This window comes from Anser brachyrhynchus, assembly GCF_964034855.1.
Source record: "Anser brachyrhynchus genome assembly, chromosome: Z".
Lineage (NCBI taxonomy): Eukaryota > Metazoa > Chordata > Aves > Anseriformes > Anatidae > Anser > Anser brachyrhynchus.
The window spans coordinates 31,557,399-31,581,204 of NC_137697.1; the positions used below are offsets into that span (position 1 = coordinate 31,557,399).

Sequence of the window (23,806 nt, forward strand, 5' to 3'; positions counted from 1 at the left end):
TTTCCCCCTACTTCTATAACCTCACTACTTTGTAGTGACTGAAACAGAGAAAAGGTTTCACCTCCTTTTGACAGATAGGAGTGCTCACATGCCTTCCATATATTGTCCAGTTCTTTGAGGTATTTTTCCCTTTCAGTACAGAAGAGGAATAATATTTTTGGGTGGTTTTAAGCCACCTGTTCTCTTTGGAGCTGACCTCATCAGTTTTGTAAGAGCTGTGTGGTGTTCTTGCAAATTGGAATGATGCTGTTATTGCAGACTCTCTTCCCTCAGCTATCAATTACATATTATATATGTTAATGAACTGTGGCTTATTTTATTGGGGTTTAATAAAATGTGCATTTTTCCCTTCCCTTCCCTTCCCTTCCCTTCCCTTCCCTTCCCTTCCCTTCCCTTCCCTTCCCTTCCCTTCCCTTCCCTTCCCTTCCCTTCCCTTCCCTTCCCTTCCCTTCCCTTCCCTTCCCTTCCCTTCCCTTCCCTTCCCTTCCCTTCCCTTCCCTTCCCTTCCCTTCCCTTCCCTTCCCTTCCCTTCCCTTCCCTTCCCTTCCCTTCCCTTCCCTTCCCTTCCCTTCCCTTCCCTTCCCTTCCCTTCCCTTCCCTCCCCTTCCCTCCCCTTCCCTCCCCTTCCCTCCCCTTCCCTCCCCTTCCCTCCCCTTCCCTCCCCTTCCCTCCCCCTCCCTCCCCTTCCCCTTCCCCTTCCCCTTCCCCTTCCCCTTCCCCTTCCCCTTCCCCTTCCCCTTCCCCTTCCCCTTCCCCTTCCCCTTCCCCTTCCCCTTCCCCTTCCCCTTCCCCTTCCCCTTCCCCTTCCCCTTCCCCTTCCCCTTCCCCTTCCCCAAATCCTAATGTGGCTAATTCCAGATAGTCAGCTCTTGGCTTTCTTCACCATTGCCAGGTATCAAAGAGGTAGGTTCTTCACCACAGGAGTGGCCGGGGTATTGACAAGACCAACATTCAGCAGCTTTTGCTGCCAAGACTTGAGAGCTGATAGAAGCCACTTTTAAAAAGCCACATGATGTGTTGTGGCCATGAGAATGTTTTCTGGGTGTAAAGAAGGGCCAGTGGTTAAAGGCACATGAATGCTGGAAAACTAAATAACAAAAAGAGTCACCTTGAACTTAGAAATAAGGAAACTTCTATTTGCCAAACCACTGCTATGCACCACTTCAAATACACTCTCCCCGTCCCCAATTCTTTTAAAGATTAGTATCTATTTGGAAATCTAAATTCCATCTGAGGGGTGGAGGACTGGAATGAGATCTGCATGCAAAATCCAGACCAAATCTGAATTTTTCTAACTTCACTCACCCCATTGTCCCTTGACTAAAACAGATTTGATTTATTTCTATTTCTGAGTTATTTTGTTTAAAAAAAGGAGTCAAACACAAATATATTTAAGTGTTTCATGTTTTGTTTTGTTTTGCAGAAGTCTCCTTTATTTATTACAAGCCTGAATCTTTTTTTTTCTACTCACACAGAAAAGAAAACAGAATCTGTATAAAAATAGGAGGGAGAAAAATCTAGAGCACATGTAGAGCGTTTATAGTACTGTAATAAATGGCAACTGTTTCACTAGTTTGAATGGATAGAAGATGAGATCCAAGAGCAAAAAATGCTTCTGAGGGCCAGTAATTTTCTTTAGTCAATGTATTCTGTAGAACAAAAGGGTACTTTATAGCACTGCTGAATCAATGTTTCAGTGGGATCAGTTTAGCTTCACATTTATGAAAATGTATAAATGTCTTCAGTCCATACATTCTTGGACCGTATGTATCTATTACAGAGTTAAGATCAAGTGGAACAGTTTAGAATGGAGATTAGAATTATAGAATAATAGTATGGTTTGGGTAGGAAGGGACTTTAAGAGTCATCCAGTTCCAAAACCCCTGCAGGGGGTGGCAGGGGCACCTCCCTCCAGACCAGGTTGCTCAAAGTCCCACCCAACCTGGCATTGAACACATCCAGGGATGGGGCAACCACAGCTTCTCTGGGCAACCTATTTCAGTGCCTCACCACCTTCTGAGTGAAGAATTTCCTCCTAACCTCTAATCCAAACCTACCCTCTTTTAGTTTAATACCATTACTCCTTGTCCTGTCTCTACACTCTCTGATGAAGAGGGGACTGTTTAGAATTAGAATGTGTTTTCCTATATCAAGTTCAGCAGACCTGTGATGTATTTTTCACACATAAACATATATAAACAATTTATATACATATATGTATAATATATATATAAGCAATTTATATAAAAAATTCAATACAATTAAAAAAATTAATAGACACGAAATGTTTTAAACTCTTTCTCCTTGTGTGAGTCCTTCTTGCTCTATTTTTTTTTTCTTTAACTTAATTTTTTTGCTAATTTGAGGAGTCTTACCTTGTATTATGCAAAGGACATGATGTTTCCCTAGTTAAAGTTTTAACAGAATTAATCATAGAATCATAGAATCATAGAATCATTTCAATTCTCTAAAAGCAACATCAGACTACTAGTCAACTTAATGAAATTAATAGGTGTTGAATAATCTTTTTCAAGCAAATAAGTTTCTTGCAGGATCAATTTTGCTCCATTTTTTAGTATGAAAACATGATGAGGGACATAATACCATCCTTTATGTATAACAACTTCTTTATTGAAGAACTTCAGGATATTTGAGAATATCCTAAAAAATGTAAAGGAAATAGTGCTGTCAGTCCTTTAAGGAAGAATAACTTTTCTAATCACCAGCTGCAATTCTTGCAGCTAGCAGAACACTGTTAATTACATTTTAAAATAAGCAAACAGAACAAAAACAACAAGAACAACAGACACACACACCAAAAAAAAAAGGGTTCCTAGGTTCTGAGAATGTCATCTTGGCTCTCGTTTTGACATTATCACTAAGCAAAACTTGGCTGACATTTCTCTTTTTCTGATGCTTGCCACATTTAGAGCTGCTAACCAGCAACACATGGCATGAGAGGAGTGCTAAGAAAACAGTGGCAAGGATTTTGTCTTAACGATTTGGGAATGTCTGTCACTTCATTTACCTTTGACCTTAATATTTTCAGCTAGGTCTCCCCCATCTTCCTCTCTCCCACAAATGTGCATACTCCTCTGCTGAAATAAAGGAACCCATATTCTCTGATGACGTACAAATCAGTCTAGTTTCATAAAATACTACATCAATATAGTGCACTATTCTTACTGAGGTGACGGACCTTCAGGGTGGTAACTCCATGGAGACCAACCTCATATGGACATGGGGAATCTGAATCAATCTTATTGCAAGGACTAGTTCTGGGACTAAGTGACATGAACCTAAAATAAAACAGTGCAATATCATACTGAAAGAAATCATCACTAATCCATCAGATACAAATATGTTGGATGGTTCCCTTTGCTTGGAAAAGTAGTTTTATCATCATTTCAGTACTGCTTCAGTTCTCCTTCCTGTAGTTACCTCCTCTTGTAAGTTTTGGCAGGAGACACTGGAATTTATTATCATCATGGTAAATATGTTGTATAGTTATTCTTAGGAACTGTACTTCTTAGCTCTGCTGTAAGAACAATGAACAAATTTAGAATGAATAAGTGTTAGACAGAAGGCTAAAGAAACCATTCACTGAGTTCCTGCCTTTCAGACCTATTTCTGAACATGAAGAATTATTTTTCTGAGGTATGTTGGCCTTGCAGCATCCGTAAGAAAGTTTTGATGCAGTATACCCTCTGTTGGGTTCTACTGTGCTTCCCTCAGAGACATTGGATAGAGCTTTGAGCAACTTGACCATGACAGGGGAGTTGGAAGAAAGAAAGGCCAAGGAGAGTGTACTGGTAACGACAGACATGGAGAAGGCTGAGGTGCTCCACAACTTCTTTGCCTCAGTCTTCACTGCCAGACAGGCTCCCTAAGTCTTTCATTTCCCTGAACCTGTAGATGGAGGCTGGGGCAGCAAAGTCACACTCACTGTAAGTGAAGATCAGGTTCAAGCCCACCTGATGAACCTAAACAGGTACAAATCTATGGGGCCTGATGACATGCATCCTGGGGTCCTGAACGAATTGGCTGATGTAGTTGCAAGCCTCTCTCCATCATATTTGAAAAGTCCTGGCAGTCAGGCAAAGTCCCTGGTGACTGGAAAAAGGGAAACTCCCATTTTTAAAAAGGGAAGAAAGGAGGACCCAGGGAACTACAGAGCAGTGAACCTCACCTCTGTGCCTGACAAGATCATGGAACAGATACTCCTGGAAACAATGTAAAGGTATAAGCAAGACAAAGAGGAGATCTGAGACAGCCCGGATGGCTTCACCAAGGGTAAATCATGCCTGACCAATCTGGTGGCTTTCTACAATGGAATGACTGAATCAGTTGACAAGGGAAGACTGACCAATGTCATCTACCTGGACTTCTCTAAGGTTTTTGACAGAGTCCCACATGATATCCTGATCTCCAAACTGGAGAGAAAGGGATTTGAAGGGTGGACCATTCTGTGGATAAGGAGTTGGCCTGAAGGTTGCACCCAAGGGTTGTGGTCAATGGCTCTATGTCCAGGTGGAGGCCGGTGACAAGTGGTGTACCTCAGGGGCCTGTCCTGGGACCGGTACTGTTTAATATCTTTATCAACGACACAAAGAGTGGGATTGAGTGCACCCTCAGAAAATTTTCAGACAGACAACATCAAGCAGACTGGTGCAGGTGATAAAACAGGAGGAAGGGATGCCATCCAAAGGGATCTGGACAAGCTTGAAAATTGGGCCCATGTGAACTTAATGAGGTTCAACAAGTCTAAGTGCAAGGTGCTCCACCTGGGTTGGAGGACAGACTGGGAGAAGAACTCATTGAAAGCAGCCCTGCGGAGAAGGACTTGGGGGTTCTGGTGGATGAAAAGCTCGACATGAGCCAGCACTGCATGTTTGCAACCCAGAAGGCCAACTGCGTCCTGGGCTGCATCAACAGAGGAGTGGCCAGCAGGTGGAGGGAGGGGATTGTGCCCCTCTGCTCTGCCCTTGTGAGGCCCCAGTTGGAGTGCTCCGTCCAGGTCTGGGGCCCACAGCACAAGAAGAATATTGATCTGTCTGAGTGGGTCCAGAAGAGGGCCATGAAGATGATCAGAGGACTGGAGCACCTCTCCTACAAGAGAGCTGGGGATGTTCAGCCTACAGAAGAGAAGGTTCCTGAGTGACCTCATTGCAGCTTTCAGTACTTAAAGGGGACTTAAAAAAAGATGGAGAGTGACTCTTTGCTCAAACAGATAATGACAGGACAAGGAAGAATGGTTTTAAACTAAAAGGGGGTAGGTTTGGATTAGAGGTTACGAAGAAATTTTTCACTCAGAGGGTGGTGAGGCACTGGAAGAAGTTGGCCAGAGAGACTGCGGATGCCCCATCCTTGGAGGCGTTCAAGATCAGGTTAGATGAGGCCCTGGGCAACCTGATCTAGTGGGTGGTGTTCCTGCCTATGGCAGGTGGGTTGGAAATAGATTATCTTTAAGGTCCCTTCCAAACTGAGCCATTCTGTGATTGTATGTGTTGAACTGCAGCTGTCCTCAAGAACATTCACTGGGTGATATTTGGTTTGAAGTCAGTTAAGTCAGCAAAGGTCTCCCCACTGATGGATCTGGAGTATAAAAATTCATTTTCTGTTTAAGACAGTATATGTTTTCTTAGACGTGGACTTAATAACTCTTTGGGGAATTAGTACTAAATATTATTTCCTACAAGTTGGAGGCAAAGAAAGTGCAATCTTGAGGTGATCAAAATATATGATGTACTAATTATTCGTACTTATCTCATTTTTTTACCAGCCACTGGCCCAGTAGCACCATGAAAATGACCAGCACCAATTCACTTTTCTAGTCAATGACAATGAAGCTGTCAATGACACTGACAATTCCCAAACATTTTTTTCAGCTTGTTTCGTTTATAATAAATTGTTGAAATGTAAAACAAAATATTATACTAAAAAATCTTTGAAATGTAGCTTTAGTTACAAATAAATTCATGTTCTTAAAATGAGAATAGGTCATGTCCTGTTTCAAATTTGACATGGTAGAAGTTAACAGATAACAGCAGCTACATACTAAACTTATAACTTTTTGACTTTGATAGGCAAACTGATCATCACTTCTGCCACTAAGAAGTCAGCTATTTTATTATTTTATTGGGTTTAAAAGCCAGAAAACCTCTATGTAGAAGTAGGTTCAATGAATGTACAGATTGTTTCAGAATCAGAAAATGAGTGTTACACAGTTTCTGGAGTATGAATTAACCAAACAGAGAAGGAGCACTCCACTAATTCTACTTTGAGTAAGATGCTGTAATGCACTGCATCATGTTGTGTGACTCATGATTCATAGTATAAAGATGAAGAAGGGGCAAGTACATCTAAAAATGCATGTGCATACATGTGTGCATACATGTATGCATGTCTGTTTGCACAGTTGGAGAATGGGGAGTGGAGCAGAGAAATATTTGTGATTTGTTTGTGGATACACCACCCTCACATCTGTCAGCAATTTACTACACTATTGTGAATGAAGACAGAAAACTGACAAAGTCACCCTCTTCCAGCTAATTCAGGCTAATGACAGGCTCTCCTTTTTTACCCAGCAGGGAAGACAGAGCTGGAGGCAAGTGGAAATATGAAAAGGAAAATTTCCCATGAAAGATCAGAATTAGAGGATTTCCACTCTGGATAAGCTTTCCATTAAATAGGGATGTTTCCTAGTAAAAGGCTCTGAAGTTTGGATAAACCTTCAGTCAAGCTCCTGCTTCTTCTTCTGTTCCCATCTGAGATTCTTCTACCTTGAATCTTCATGAATCTTTATTTGAGTAGTCAGTGGAGTGATGGAAGAGTTTAAAAAACAAAACAAAACACTAGACTGCCCCCAGTGTTAGAGGCTGGATGAAGAGCTTTGCTCTCCATTTTTTTCACATTGCTACTGCTGAGTATTCCTGTCTGGACAGAAAACAGGCCTCTGTGAGCTCATTGACTTAGCAATTCTCAATTGCTGGGCTAATGCCAAGCTACAGGCTTTTTGTGTGGTTATTCTGTAAATCACAGCTACCTTGCTGTGATAATGCTAAAGCATAAACCTCTTTGAAATTTTTGGCTCAGAAACTCTGTCTTGCTTGTCTGGGGTCAATGTCCAAGATTTAATGTTTCAGAGCCAACGTCTCTGTCTTACTTGTTTGACACCAAGGCACAGACTCTTCTTTACGAAGTTTTGGCTAAGTAATTCCTAACTGGGCTGATGTCATGACCTCTTTCACTCACTGGATCATCAGAGCCTCTTTTTTAGTGGATTGATGTCAAGGGACAGGTCGTATTAGCATGGGAACTGGCTTTGCACTGGTATGCTACTTTGGTGTCAACGGCCAGACTGCTATAGGGGTTCCTGTCCCAAAATTGAGTTTAGTGAAATGCTATCAGAGTAATTCTGTCTTTTTCAGTTTTCTTCCTTTCTTTGTGCATTATCCTGTGTGTGTGCTGGAGGGAGATCACTGCTTTGTCTGCTCAGGCAGCCTGTTTTTTTGTGTGGGTCCAGAGTTCTGCAGTGGTACTGCCTCAGCATTACCAATGTGTCACTTTGATTTCTATGCCAAAGCCTCTCTTTGTAGGATTACTGGCTCAGTAACTTCGTTTTATTCAGCTGGTGTCAAGATCTAGTGAACAAGAAAACCCAGTTGCCTCTTACTTGACAGAGCTGGTGTCAAGGCACAAGTTTCTCAGGAGCTATTGGCTCAACACTTCCAGATGATTTTGGTTGCCTTTTTCAATTATGTACAGTGTTTGATGTGCCAGGTTAGCACACATGGACACAGCCATCTTCAGCTGCACAGGAGAAGTTTTTCAACTATCCTATAGTTCAACTGTTACAGAGAGTTTATTAGCCCCTGATGGTAAAATTAGATTAAACCATCACTTCTGGGACAATCTACAGCATTGCCGCTAATAACTAACTCTATTATAACACTTTGACAAGCAGCTATGTATTTGGTACAAAGCTAATAGTTTTCAATTTCAATGCCAAAAGATAGCCTCTTGACCTGGAGTTGGATCCTTCTGTATTTTTTTCCACATTTTTGTGACTGCAACTTAAAATTGACCTATGTGCTCTGACACTAGCTGTATTCCACTGTTTCAACATACAAGAATGTAAATACACATGATAGATGGGTGTCGATTTAAGTATCTCAAGCTCAAGATCACCTTGGTCTTTGTTTCGTTTCTTCCTCTGTGGAGGCAGAAATTGGTTTCAAAGGAAACTGAATTTAAGATGGTGTGATTACTGTGTCAGTAGTTGCAGGCAAATAAGGGATGATAAAACTGGAAGAGTGCAGGTTAGATGACTTTAGCTCTAACAATATTTATGGCCAAAAGACTGACCTCAGTGTTGTGGTGGTTTTACCCAGACGGGCAGCTGAACACAACTACTCTCTCAATCCCCCTCCTCAAAGTAAAAGAGGGAGAAAATATGATGAAAAGAGCTCAAGGGTTGAGATAAGGACAGGAAAATCACTCAGCAATTATCGTCATGGGCAAAACAGACTCAGCATAGAAAGATTAATAAAATTTATTGCCTATCACTAATAAACTAGAGCAGTGAGAAACTAAAAGCAAACTAAAAACACCTCCCTCCCATCTACCCACTTATATGTCCTCCCCCTGAGTGGCACAGGGGAACGGGGAATGGGGGCTGTGCTCAGTCCCTAATGCTTCATCTCCACCACTCCCTCACGGTCACTCTGCCCCTGTTCCCCGTGGGGTCCCTCCCACGGGATGCCGTCCTGCCCGAACTGAGCCTGCGGGGGCTGCCCACAGGCAGCAGCTCTCCAAGCACTGCTCCCACACGGCTCCGTACCACGGGGTCCATCCCCCAGGAGCAAACTGCTCCAGCACGGGTCCCCCACGGGCGGCAGCTCCCCCCAGACCCCTGCTCCTGCGTGGGCTCCTCTCCGCGGGCTGCAGCTCCGGCCCGGGGCCTGCTCCTGCGGGGGCTCTCCATGGGCCGCAGCCTCCTCCAGGCCACCTCCACCTGCTCCACCGGGGGCTCCTCCACGGGGGGGCTGCAGTGTGGAGATCTGCTCCGTGTGGGACCCGTGGGCTGCAGGGGGACAGCCTGCTCCACCAGGGGCCTCTCCACAGGCTGCAGAACTGCTCTGGCATCTGAAGTACCTCATGCAGGGCTGTTTCTCACTCCTTTCTCCCAGCAGTTTTTTTCCCCTTTCTTAAATTTGCTCTCACAGAGGCCCAGCCAGTGTCAATCACTAGCTCAGCTCTGGCCAGCAGCAGGTCCCTCTAGAGCCACCTGAAATGGTCTCTGATTTAACATGGGGAAGCTTCTGGACTCCTCACAGAAGCTACCCCATTTCACATTAATTACATTATTTAATTTGATATTATTTGATTCAAAACAGGTTGTACATGTACAAATAAAACTAAAAGTAAAACTAAAAAATAAAAATAAAATAAAAATAAAAATAAAAATCTGACAAAATTCCTTTGGTCAGAAATGAAGCAACAGCCTTGTTTTGAAGAAAACATTCTTTGCCATGATACTATTAAATGGAACACTTAATCAGTTTCTTTGCCAAAATACTTCCAATTATGCTCATTATAAAAAAACAAATAAACAAACAAAAAACTCTACAATAGAAGAAAAATATAAAAGGAAACTGAAGAGTTGCAATGCTGAATATACTCTCTGTGATTCTTCTGTATGCTAGTCTAAGGTATAAAGAGCTGACTGAACATTAACATTGGAAAATCTGGGATTCACTAGAGCTGTGTGTACTGGGAGATTTGAGTTTCAGATTTTGTAAATAGCTCAAGCAATTCCCTGAAGTTTTGTCAGTCAGCTTTCTCCCTTAGTCTCTTTCTGAACCTTTTCCAGGTTCAGTATTATTCATCCAAAATATATTACATCATGGAAAATATGAAATACTGTCATGTGAAGGTGGTTTCAAAAGAAAGTTCACATTGTATGAATTTACATAGACTTAACGTAAATCTGTTCTATATCTTACCCCATATATTTTTCTTTGGACTTTCCCAAATCTGCTGTAGTCCAAGGAGGTTGAATAAGTGGTAAAATTGCTTACCAGTCCAGTTAGAGTCAACATTTGCCTTCAGAAACATACACACAGAACAAACTACAGCAAATTATTCTTTATTTTAACCAGTTCTTCTAACACAGTATTCTTTTGATATAATTACATGGAGCAGAAGTTGTGCTTAATTTTCTCTGAGAATCAAAAGATAAGAGGACAGATCTTCAGCAGTATTAACTTGCATAATTTTAATAAGTCAGTGGGACTTACTGATTTACTCCAGCTGAGGATCTCACCTTCAGCACCTTGCTGCACCTTATGCAGACCTTATGCACTTAAGAGAAAGCATCCAGGTCATGACAGGTATAGACCAAGATACCATTAAAAACAAATGGCTAAAATGTGAAGGCATACCTCCTTCTGACTTCTGTGGCATAAATTTCTTTGTATAGTTTACCTCTACGTTGTAAATTATTTTAAGAAAACTAAAGGTTACTATCTTCTTAAAATATCAATAATAATAAAAAAAGGAGTAGAACTACACAAGAATTTGCTAAAATGATCAACAGTTCTACATATGTCAGACACTCTGATTATCCTTGGATGTCATGCTGTAATAGAGGTTAGAAGAATCACATACACAAACTTAACTTTGAAATATCTAAATGTATCATTTTTGCTGAAGCAGTGATATCACATCATTTAAGTATATGTAAAAGAAATATAACTACGGTACTTATATCTAAGCTTTCAAATAAATTTGTTGTTGTTGTTTGTTTTTAATATTCATACATTTTTGGATGTTACATTTTAGGCATTCATGTAAGCACAATATATTAGCATCTGAGACCAAATGAAACTGTATAGCAATGGTATACATATGTAAAATATAACCTCTCCCTCCCTTTCCCCCAGGATTTAAAGAAACCAATGTTATTCCTTACATATGTGACCTATTTAGTGTATTTATGAGTACCCTGTGGGCACACCTTTACCAGCATAAAATCAATCACACTTCTATCGTATTTGGGAGATACAGTTTTTCTGTCATTTCAGAGGTAGTGTGGTAAGCCACTGAACTTAAAAAGTGTTCAGTCCTTGCGACACTAGACGAGTCTCTCTGCCTTCTGGAAGTCTGTGACAGATTGGTTCTTATTACATGATAAGGTTGATTTGATTCTCAAGACAGGAACTAAGCAAGCATAAAAAGTACACATTTTTCATTTTAAAAAGAGAAAATTATGCCTAGTAAGATAGGTATCTTAGTGTAGAAAGGGAAAAAAAAATCTCCAAAATAAAATCACAAAATTCATAAGTTTGCATAGATTTACATGTAAGGTGTTAGAAAGTATCTAAACTCAAGTTTTCCCCCACATATATGTATGCAGAACACCTCTATGCACACACACTCAAATCTTTTTATACTTTACAAAACTGCTGAAGGATCCTGGTCATAATGGGACTTCGTTCACAAGCTTCAAATAAAAGCAATCACATTTCTAATCAAACACTCAAGGGCATGTAAAGATCTACACCTGCTTTGCTGTTACAACAGGTTTTTCTTTACCTTCCTGATTATTCATTTTCCTCATACTAGTAACTAGAATCCATACATTTTAAACAAGTAAGGAAGTCAGGAATAACCCCATAAGCAAGGGAATATCTGTTAAACATTATATGATTCAACAGAAATAACTGTTCCAGCTCTTACGGCATACATGTCATGGTTGAATGCTTTCCTTAAGGCCAGCCAATGTAGATGCAGAACAGATTTTTTTTTCCTTATCTGGTACATTCAAAACACAGAATTAGTGCATATTTGGAACCAGGTCCAGAATAATCTTTGGAGTTATCAGGCTCTTCCCCTGTAATTGTAGGCAACTGTAGAGAGGATATAGAATCATAGAATCATAGAATTACTAGGGTTGGAAAAGACCTCTAAGATCATCTGGTCCAACCATCCCCCTAAAGCCAATATCCCCCTAATGCCACTAAACCATGTCCCTAAGCACCACATCCAACCTTTTCTTAAACACCCCCAGGAACGGTGACTCTACCACCCCCCTGGGCAACCCATTCCAATGCCTGACTACTCTTTCTAAGAAAGTTGTCCTATTTTCCAACCTGAACCTCCCCTTACACAACTTGAGGCCATTCCATCTAGTCCTATCACTAGTTATCTGCGAGAAGAGGCCAACCCCCAGCTCCCCACACCTTCCTATCAGGTAGCTGTAGAGAGCAATAAGGTCTCCCCTGAACCTCCTCTTCTCCAGACTAAAGAACCCGAGTTCTCTCATCCACTCTTCATAGAACTTGTGTTCCAGGCTCTTCACCAGCTTCGTAGCCCTTCTTTGGACACGTTCCAGGGCCTCAATGTCCTTCTTGTACTGAGGGGTCCAAAGCTGAACACAGTATCTAATGAGAAAAGATCCACAAGACTGTAATGTGCTAGAAAACATTGGGCAGAAACACCTTTCTAGAGAACAGTGCTGGCCTCATCGACTCTGTATTTATTTCTCTCAACCTTATATAGCTTATATCTCTAGTTCCTTTACAGGTCTACTGCTCATCTTGACTCATGTTACTCTCCTAATATATTCTCTGTGTTCTGTATGAGAATTCAAGTTCATGTGCTTTTTATGCTAAGGATCCTCGAACTGACGTAAAAATATTTTAGCTTCTTATGAAACAAAATGGGTAATTTTGTTATTATTTAAGAAGAGAAACTGAAGCGTAGAGAGATTATATGGTTTGAAGAAACATATCAAGCCAGGAATACTACCCAGTTGTTCAGACTGCAGACCTAGAGCTACCTCACTGCTTATACAAGTCTACATGTTACATTTTATGCAATGTTAAACTTGATCTATGTTTCTGATGACGTTAGTGAAAATACCTTTTGATTTCTGGAGAAAAGTTAGAGCACATCAAGGCAAATGACCACTCAGGTGCCATTTCTCAGGTTTAAGAGGGTTATTATATGTTCACAGTTCTTCAGTCCTTAGTCTTGCTGATGGTTAGAGACAACATTACAGATCGACTACTGGTGGCATCACACGTGATCAAAATTTCAGCCACTGTGAGTCTCCTGACCTTCCAGTGGAGGAGTTATCAGTGGTTTTGATCATGTTCTTTAATATTATCCTCCAAAAGCTCGTTGTTGACACATCCCTTTTTCTCATAAACTCCCTGCATTTTACTTAAGAGCTTGTTTTCCCTCTTTCTGAGACTGAAGGATACACTTGTGTTCCATAAAACTGATAATTTTTATGTAATACAGGAAAAATTTTGGACAGGTTGGAAACATATGGATTTCTTTCATTACTGGCCTCTTTTGTAATATTAATATTTAGAGGCTATTGTTACTTTTACCTAAGTTTCCTTCATTTTCCCAAAATTTAGACAAGGGCATCAGTTGTACAGATCTTACATAAATCAAACCAGGGAATTTTAAATTACTACTGCTATACACAAAATTCACTTCGAATATATTCTAAAATTAACTATTTTAAACTAATACAACAAACTCTGTGTAATGTATTCTAGAGTCATTCAAAAGCATCTGAAATCCTAAACATGGGCTGAAAATGACTCAGAAATGACATAATGATATGTATACATTCGCTCAGACAATATTTAGTTTCAGATAGTCTGGTATGAAGGAGTCTGTCCCTTTTTGACCTTCTGTATAGGTGATATTTTCTGCCTTGCTCAGTACTCAGCAAGAGCAGATCTACCTAATCTGACTACAGAAGAAATACTTGCAAAAGAATCTAGTGAGAAACAGTTTTAAATCCACAGACAATGTGTATTTCCAAGGAGCCTATGGTTATCATGCCCTATGGGCCATGAGGGAAGTAACGTGGCTAGCAGAGCTTCCTGAACCATGCGATTAAAAAACAAACTGACCAAACAAACAAACAAAAAAAATAATACAACAACAACAACAAAAACAAATTTCTTTGAACTCTGATCTGAGAAACTGGAAAAGATATGTCAATAACCTCTTGGAAGTAACAGTATCATTAGCATGGTCTTTTGTTAATTATCTATTAACGCAAGGCATGGAGCAACATAATTTCTTAGAGTATTCATTTATTTACAGTATTGCCTTTCTGTTGCTTTCATTAGTATTTTATATTAGTATGTATACAACATATTAAAATTTATTTTAACTGAATTTGTTAGGCATTACACCAGTGGGCTTCAATGGAATTAATATGAAGGATCTGAATTATTCAACAAGGAATGAACTCAGTCAATAATTTGATTAAGTTTCACTTAAGATTCTTTCTCTAATATAAACCAGAAAATTTTTAAAGGACAGAAAAAAATAACATTTTCAATGACACGTTATGGATTTCTTCCACGTATACAGGCAGTTCTTAATTACGTTAAAATGAGATATGAAATCAGTCAGCATCCCTGAAGTCTAAGCAAATTGGCCAGCAACCAATTAGTTTGATAGAGAGGCAGTCCAAGATGGAGTGAAAAGTTACATACATTGAAGTAAGTGGAACATTTTTGGGGGGGGTCAAGAAGGCATAACTTGACCCATCCTCCCAACAGCTGAAAGCAGAGAGCATCTTCACGTGAAGACATTGACATTTGTTTTATATTTAGAGAACTGTGGTGTGCTGGGTTGTGAATGTATTAATCTTCAGTAAAACTAAATTTTCTTTAAAAATTGGAAGAGAAACTCTGTAATATCCAGATTTTGAGAGACAAGCAAAGATACTTCAAGTGATAGCAAGTCTCCTGATTATTGAAAAGTATTTTTATTTTTGAAAATAAAAATTTAATTGGAATAAAATATATATATAACAAAAAAAATTTTCTACCTGCTACCTCTTTTTGAAGCTGGCTGCAACTCACTTTATAACCACTATGTCTCAGGCTTGAAGGGTGCAGTAGAGCCTTAAAAATAGGAGAGTTTCCTTGGCTACTGCTTTCCCTGTAGAATTTGGAGGTGACTCTCAGTGTTTGTTCTTTGCATACAAATTGGCATTGGTACTGGCATCAAAAAGGACTAAACTCCCAGGGGTCAGTAGGCTTCATTGGTTGCCAAACTTATTGAGCCATATTGTAGGTCAGTATGTCATACAAAAACAGTAAAGAAGTTCAGAAGAGAAAGTGAAATCATTGCCACTTGAAATTGAGCAATGTTGCTGTGTACCCTGGGCTACCCAAAAGACTCGAGCAACTTTGGTGCTAAGCAGCCAGCCACACTCAAAGCTGAAGGATAATAGTCATCCGTGTTTAGAAAGGAAGATATATGTGTTGTAGTAAAGTGGATTTCACATTAGTTATGGTGTGACTTGGCTAAGTGTAAACCTCTTGCTTGCACTCTGTAATGATGTTCTCATTTAAATGTAAGCAAAGACCAGTTGATTTGTGCATTCATGTGATTAATAAAAATGTTGTAGTTTGTCTCCTAAGAAGCCTGTTTCCCATATAACTTTGTCTTTTGGAGCAGCCAGTAATTAAGGATCAAGAATGAGAGCCAGTCTTCAACTGGTGTAATCCTGTACCAGTTTGTAAAACAACTAGTCTGATTTACATCAGCTGAGAGTCAGGCCTTGAGGTTTTCTTTTACAGTATACATTCCTTGACACCCAGGCTACTTAAAACACAGTTTACTAGTTTTCCCTTAAAACTTCAGCTATAGCTCAGCTCTTAGATAGACAGGTTTTCTGCTGCTATTTATGAGTTGCTTTCCCATTATGAGTAAAGATATATGGCGATTACAAGCTTTCAACTCTTTTCTATAATGCTGAGAAATAAAATGCATTTTTTTCATAAACCACATCCGTAGGAACTATATTAAAACAGAATGACACTGCCAAACATCTAATTAAATGTCTAATTTAAAATGAACAAGTTCTTTTTTGTCTTTATTTCAGCTTTTGCATTTGTAAATGATTACATGCATATACATGCATAGGAACTTTAAGAAGTGTTCTGGGCTGCAACATCCAAAGGAATAAATCAAAAATATAGAGAAGCAGAGAGCAGAATACCAGATACAAACTGTCAGGAAATTCTGATTCAAAGCCAACTAAATGAGCTAGTCCCATCTGTAGTATATGTGTTCAAACTGGAAAATATTCTGGTTATTGCTCCCTCATTAAAAGGTTAAAAATTTGAGTTTTCCACCAAGTTCTGTGACCATTGTCTAGCTGAAAAGGTCAGATTGGATATGGAAAAGTTACTGCTCAAGCACATTTTTAGTGTGTTTTAGTGTGTTGTTTGATGTTATGTTGCTGGGGTTTATAAAGAAAATGTAATTATTGATAAAAAAAATAGTAGTAAATACTCATAATCAGTATTTGTTTTGAGTAGTGATTAAGCTCATGCTCAGGTAACGCATCCTTACATTTTTTCCTGTGTTTATCTTCCTTCCTAGACATCTGCTTTTGGCTGTCAGGTAGTGAAGACCTTTGTTCTGACCCAAAAAATCTTTGAACATGTTCCTAACAGAACAAAATTGCTGAGAAATCGACTGTATGTCTAAGCAGACGTTTTTGTTATTATTATTCTGGCAATCATATTCTGAAGGTAAAGGCAGACTGGCGAATACATATGCACATGTGTTTACGTTATTTCATTGCAAATGGACTGATGTCTTGCTATTCTGCATGATTAAAAGTACTTTTAGAAAAAAAAATTGCCTAAATTGTTCTGGACTGTTACAGAAAAACAACGAATCACATCTCATAGCTTGTAGCTCTGCTGTTACATTCATCTGTAACATATTGTAAGTGATGCTTTGCTTTCATAGCCTAACTTCAGTGCAACCTCCCAAAGTTCCTGTACAGTCATGCACTACTCTTTATTTATTCAAGGAAAATATCTCATTTGACTTTTCAACTACAAACGATCTTAAATTAGTTATAGTTAAAAGTAATTTTCTTACAGTTATCAATGAATAACTGGAACAGCACAATAATTTCCCACTAATAGACAGAAAAGAAGTGATATCTCAGGTAGTAGACTGTGTAAACTGAAGTAAACATCAACTGTATTATATGCAGTAAGTACCCTTGACTGGTTTTCTGTGTATAATTCTTCCCAGAAAAGGAAAATACTACTAGCAGAAAAATAACCATTTTCTAATTTTCTGTCCTCTTCTGAAATGAAATACCTCTGTAACATATATATTATTATCAGACAATTATTGATTTGTCTCCTCAAATCAAGCGTCTAAACTCCTTACCCACTGCTACTCTCATATTTTATTAACTAGAGTAAGACTATTCTTTACATAAAATAAACATTTACAGGAAACAAATGATATTGATATGTGAAATCATCGTATATGTAATGTGTATATAAAAAAAAGCAGTTTGAAATAAGTACCTTGTGTATTAAAGAAATATTTTGATACTTAACTATTTTGGAATCTGGCCTGTACAGAAGGGGAAAAGAAGGCCAAGCAGGATCCAGTAGTATTGAATAGTTCCTTGTTACAATCAGTCACACAGAAAATACAGAGATTTACTAAAATTAGTCGTTTCTTTTTTTTATTGATTGGAAAGTAATTTTAATGTTTCTTTTGAGAAAAGACAGGAAACATTTTAGGGGAAGAAAGCTTTGCTCAAGGATAGGTAGAAGGCAAGCTAGTGTCATCTGGTTACACTACTGCTTGTATTGTTCTGGGGTCACTGAACCATCCAGCCTTCACTCCAGACTCTAACATGTCATGTTTATAAAATTCTTGTACATGAACTCTTTCTTATTTGGTGGTGGCTAACTGTATCAGCTCCTTAGTTCTTCCTGGAACCCACTTTTACTAATTTTTCCAGGGTGTTTCTCTGGTGTCCTGAAGGCCAACTGGTGTTACATTTTCTGGAACAAATCTGGCCACAGACCCAATCCTCATGGTGGTTTTATTGCTTCATGGAGAGAAATTACTTTCTGCTCAGTTTAAACAGGCATTCAAATTTTTGCTTTGGTTCCGGGAAAGAAAGTCTAGTAAAAACAAAGATAAAAAAAAAAAAAAAAATTTTAGATGACTATACAAGTGGAATCTGTGCTATGATTCTCTGGTTTCGTCCTCCCTTTTAGTCTGATACTTTTTTTTTTTTTTTGCAGCCCCCAAGCCTGCAGATACTATTCCTCCCCTTTGGAGAAGGGCAATCAGGATGTCAAGGCAAGATTATAGGGGAGGCAAAAAGATTAAAGGTTTTAAAATTGGACTAACCTTGACCTTTTTAAGGGAATTTTGAATCACCTTCCCTTGCATACTGTTCTGCCATTTGATGAGCCATGTTGCTGTGACATCTGAGCAACATGAGCCTTTGCTTCTTTCTGCCTCTCCTTCCATATCTCTATCTCCATGCACTTCTGTTAACTGTCCCACTTCCAGCTGCCTCTCTGAACAGAACAGTAATTTTCCCAGTCTCATGTAAAATGTGGGTTGCAGTCTCCCTGTATAACCAGTATCATCTCAGCTGGTCTGTGTTAGTGTCAAGAGCTCTACATTTCCACTGCCTCCAGATTAATTACAATGATAATCCACAACTGAAGAGCTTCCTTAAAATAACATTTATTAAAAGCAGAAAGCAGTTCCAAAAAGAAGTTACACTTAAAATAATAATAATAGTAATAAAGAAAAGAGTACTGTGTGTGCATGCCTGACTTTTATGAGAACCATCCTATTCACTGGCAGCCTCAATACAACTCTGTGGCATCCCCAGGCATAGTGAAGGTGACCTGGTTGTGGGTGTGCACTATGGGCCACCTGGTTGGATGAAGAAATAGGCAAGGTCTTCTTTAAGCAACTTGAGTAAGTCTGCGGGTCAGATTCTGAGGGTGAGGTGGGTCCACCTAAGTGATGAGGATCTGCTGCCCAGAAGCAGAAATGATGAGGTGCAGGGGTGTGATGTTGTGGTTTTGGCTGTAGCAGCCCGAAAGTGGATCCTGTGAGCTACACTGTACAGATCCTGCACTCAAGGGGAGCTGATCTGGACATCCTGTGGAAGTGAGGAGGGTTCATATGGAAAGCAGCTCTGAAGTGCCAAGGAACTTGGGAAAGCTGGCAGGGATTTCAGGACAGCCTTCTCCAGAACAGTCTGTTGCAATACACAGACGTATCAGGAGACCAGCTGGGCTAAGCAAGCGACTCATGATGGAGGTTCTACAACAAAATGCAGTGTTCAGAGTGGGGACATGAGGATAAACTACAAAGGTGTTGGCAAAGTATTGCCCAGGCATGCAGTTTACCAGTGGTCTGTTGGCTTTGCCAGTGAAAGGCCATCTCCACAGGAAAAAGCAACCCAGATGATCAAAGACAACACTGGGAATCTCAATTCACCACTGTATTTTTCTATGTGGCTGTTACACACCTATATAATCATCATATCGTTTTTGGCTTTTGCATTTTCCACAGTTCCTGCTAGCAGTTCCGTAAAATTATTATAAATCAAGGATTATGACATTCCTATAGTTATGTCATAGCATCCGTTCTATTTCAGGCAAATGTTTAATTAAAATTTTGCAATCTTAGTAAAACCTGTGGATCCCCCAGGCTGCAAGAACAGACCTATTTAAATGTTCTCCTTACTCTGCGTGTAGCATTTGAGTCTCCTAGTGATTACATATATTTTTTTCTAACCTTTTTTTTTTCTTTCTAGAATTTGTGAGAAAGTGACAGTAGCAAAAAATCTACATAAGGCTAGCTGTTTCAGAAATTTTGGGTCCATTTCAGAATTTTTCTATAGGATCACATTTAACTGATGACAAGTGAGATTCAGAATCATACCATACTTCCTGGTGAGTTGCCTTTTAGCATTTGGGTCTGTGGAACCTCTATACTGTGTAATAAGCACAAACCTACTGCATTGCTCAGGTTCATTATGCCCATTTTAAAATTGTTTTACCTATGTAGCTGAGTTATTGTCTAATATGCAGTGAATAAGCATATCTTTAAAAAAAATATTTTCAGTTACACAAGGCTGACATTTTAGAGCAAGACAATTTTTACAGAAGCAGGTAGATATTTTTGACCTCAGGAAACCACAAAACTTACATTTGAATGCAGAATGTTGAAGTACTCTCAGTTTCTATTCCACTTTGAAAAGAAATGGATAACTCTCTGTTGTCAGGACAATATTTGCTTATTTTTCTCCCTATATGAAGATGATTAGATATACACTATTGTATTAAAATATGGTTTCTGAGCATACTGTATGTCACTGTTTTTTGATGTTCATACCAGTGGAGCTCCAGGTCAGGATAAGCAAGGATTACTAAAGTAGATGGAACTGGTATGGAATAAAGCACATCAAACTCCATTACACAATTTGCAAGAGAAAATGTGATCTCAAATTAATGGTTGAACTAATATAAATATGAGAAAGTAAGCTGCACTGATCACCGTATGTGTATATAAGTGACAGTTGTTTTTTTCATATCTATAAGCTGAATCACGGGACATGAAACACAACATGCAGAAGCATTATCTGTATTTGTGAAAGTCATTGGAGGACTTTAGACCTTCAAAGTAGTGAATGGATTACCCAGGGACATGAATATATCATTTTCCTCTGTGACAGATATAAACTGGTCTCAATATGTCAAAGAATCACAGAATCATTGAATGGTTTGGGTTGGAAGGGACCTTAAAGATCATCTAATTCCAAACTCCTTTCATGGGCAAGGACTCCACCCACTAGACCAGGTTGCACAAAGCACCATCCAGCCTGGCCTTGAACACTTTCAGGGATGGGGCATCCACAGCTTCTCTCTAGACAACCTGTTCCAGTGCCTCACCACCCTCATCAAAATGAATTCCTTCCTAATATCTAATCTAAATCTCCTCTTTTTTTAGTTTAAAACCATTACTCTTTGTTCTATCACTACACTCCCTGATAAAGAGCTCCTCTCCTGCTTTTTGTAGGCCCCCTTTAGGTACCGGAAGTCCCCATTCGGTATGGGAAAGAAGCTCATACACATTTTCCTCAGAAGGCAAGGACTTCCATATTTCAAATGATAAAAGGCACTTCAAAGCTGATACAAACAATGAAATATACATGACACTTAATCTGTCATAATTTTTTAAAGTTTTCAGGAAGAGCAGAGTGGGTGCTGTTTTCTATTTATGGTTTTACAACACCATGTGTGGGCAAAAAATGCAAGAAGAGATTTACCTATTGAAAGTAGGAGATGAATTTCACAAATGTTATGGCATGTCTTGCATGTAACTTCCATAGTAGAGATTATATGACACAATGAAGTAAATGGCACCCACAAAATTCTGTGGTGCCAAAGGAGAAAAATTTGCCAAAACTATTAGGTAAGAGTCTTTTCCTTCAGCACCATGTGTGAGCATACTGCTGCTCAGAATTGTTCATGTCTGAGTGTACTGCTGCTCAGAATTGCACTGATAAGGTAGTTAGAAAGACTTCAGGAAATTTTTTAAAACTTTTTTTAAACTTTACATTTTGGAACATCTTGATAAAGCTGCTGTATTTCCTTATAGAAAAAAAAAAAAAAAAAAAAAAACTAATGTATTTTGTCTTGAATTATAAATGTTTTATTTAGAAAATTCACAAAATCAAGCTTGGATACCTTGCTTTCCACACATTTCCCTTTGCAACCTGCTCTGGGACAGGTGAGAGGTCCCTACGTGAGGCAGCGTGCCTGGTAGGGTTGCCCTGCAGTGTCAGGTTTTCACAAATGTACACTCTTCAGTGCTTAGGTCTGGGTGGCAGGAATTCTCCTCCCTAGCAGAATTTTGAGAGTCCAAGCTCCTGACCCTCCCTTGAGATAAACTAGCAGAACTAAAGTTTCAACTGGCCACTATTACAATGTGTTTCAGCACAACATTTCTGGTGAAGATATGTTTCATTGATATATTCTTGTGTTTTCTTACTGATATATTCCTATATACTATATACATTTCTCCTTGCTCCAGCCTCGCAGGGTCCTTTATAATATGATGTTATCTTATATTATGTTATGCTGAATTATACTTAGGTCTGTTTTCTTGGACTTTGTAGTTGCATGTAATATATGAAATCTCCCTGTTCCTGCCATTAATCTTCCAAATACAACTGAAAATAGTTACACTCTTTCAAAGACTTTATGGTTCAGCTACTCTTCATTGCCTTTGTAATATGCATTTCCTGATCCTTGAAACTGTGACAAAAAATCATAGCAATGTATTGATTTTAGTGGCCTTTAATAATTTTCTTCATTGGTATATCTCACATATCGAGTTCTGATCTTGTAAAATTGAATAGAAATTTACTGAAAGAAATTTTCCACATGCATATAAATAAATAAATTCTGTGTCCATTCTGTTAGTGTGCCGGAACTATTTTGGGCAATATTACACAACTGTGCCTGGAATTCACAAGTTTAGACTTTCTAAATTTGACTTAATGTCTTTTGCAGCTTCCACCACATATTGTATTACTTTTTGCAAAAACATTGCTTTCCTTGCTTAATAAATGACTGCATTGTGGTAAACTGTAAATCTCTACCATCTTCAGAAAAGCATTTTACATTTTCCTTGGGAGGATTTTTTTGTGGTGGGGATAGGAAAAAATGGATTTTAGATGGGGAGTGCTGTATTTAAATTAAATGACATTTCTGCTTTTGTAGTTCTTCAGCCACTAATTTGATTAAAGTCAAATCACACTTACAGAAGAAGCCTTCAGGGTAGCTCTCTCTGTTCTGTGAAGTAAGCTAAATGCTTCAGGTTTCACATGAAAAAATATATATCTATCTTTACTGGTTTTACATATCCTTTTGGATTTGCTTCTGCAAGCCTTTTCACATACTGAACTCCAAACGATGTGGATGGAAATTCCACATATGGAGGGTCTGGAGAGTCAAATCCCTTGCTTTTCACATGTTTTTCCCTCTCTTTCAAATATGCAGGAATGTGTGCATTGTATTAGTGTTTTATAAATTTTATGACTATTTCCAGAGCCAGCTCCAGACTTCTCAGCAGTGAAAGCAAAACCCTCTCTTCTCTCTCCTCCATCCCTCATGGACAGAGACAGAATGATTTTATTCTTCTTAGGTCAGCAAAATTTGATTATCTTGTAGCAGCTGAGAGGGTTCTGGAAGATGCAAGAGGAGGAGGAGAGCCAAGCTGGGTCAGTCAGGGGGCAAGGGGCTGCAAGGGGTCAGTGGGTCCGGTCATGCCTCTCTTTTATCCTCATACTCTCTGCCCCCACAACACCCTTCCCTCCTCAACTACCTTGATTCTTCTGTACTTGAAAAAAAAATGTAAAAGGGCAACTCCATAAATTGAAACACAGTAAAATTTGTAAGGAAAATAAGGTAATAAGAAAGTGGTTAGATTAAAGATTCCACCTAATGATAAATGGATACATTTATTAAATAACATTTTTTTTTTCTTTTTTTCCCATAAGATTGATAAGAGACTCTGTGGAATTGTGACAAATGGAAAGGAAAAAAAAAAAAAAAAAAGACAATCTAGCCTTGGACACTTCCTTAGAATTGTCACAACAGAGGAACAAAGGAAGACCTGTAAGCATTGGGAGAGGGTGTTCACCCTAAAATTAGTATTCTAACTAAAATACTAGTCTATGATTTCATAATTCTGGTGTGCAACAGTATTAAATTGATGCTATTTGTGGCTTGTATATTGTCAAAGTCATGGGAATTCTTTATTTTTTAAGTTTTTTTCTGGATATTTCCACATTTTTTGTCACAATGTTTAATGCCAAATTGTTTAGATGGTCAGTACACCTGTCCTTTGCTTTCTTTAATTTTAAAGATATATGTACTGCTACAAT

At 38.9% G+C, this 23,806-nt stretch overlaps 1 protein-coding gene across 1 annotated transcript in view; it reads left to right on the forward strand.

The window, feature by feature from the left end:
• The window catches only part of LOC308185868 (uncharacterized protein), a 254,851-nt gene extending 231,369 nt beyond the window's left edge, over positions 1-23,482 (forward strand). Inside the window, exon 4 of the mRNA XM_080574510.1 lies at positions 16,438-23,482. Within this exon, the coding sequence (XP_080430636.1) occupies positions 16,438-16,462 (25 nt within the window). The 3' untranslated portion in view covers positions 16,463-23,482. The remainder of the gene's footprint in view (positions 1-16,437) is intronic.
• The last annotated feature ends 324 nt before the right edge of the window (positions 23,483-23,806 follow it).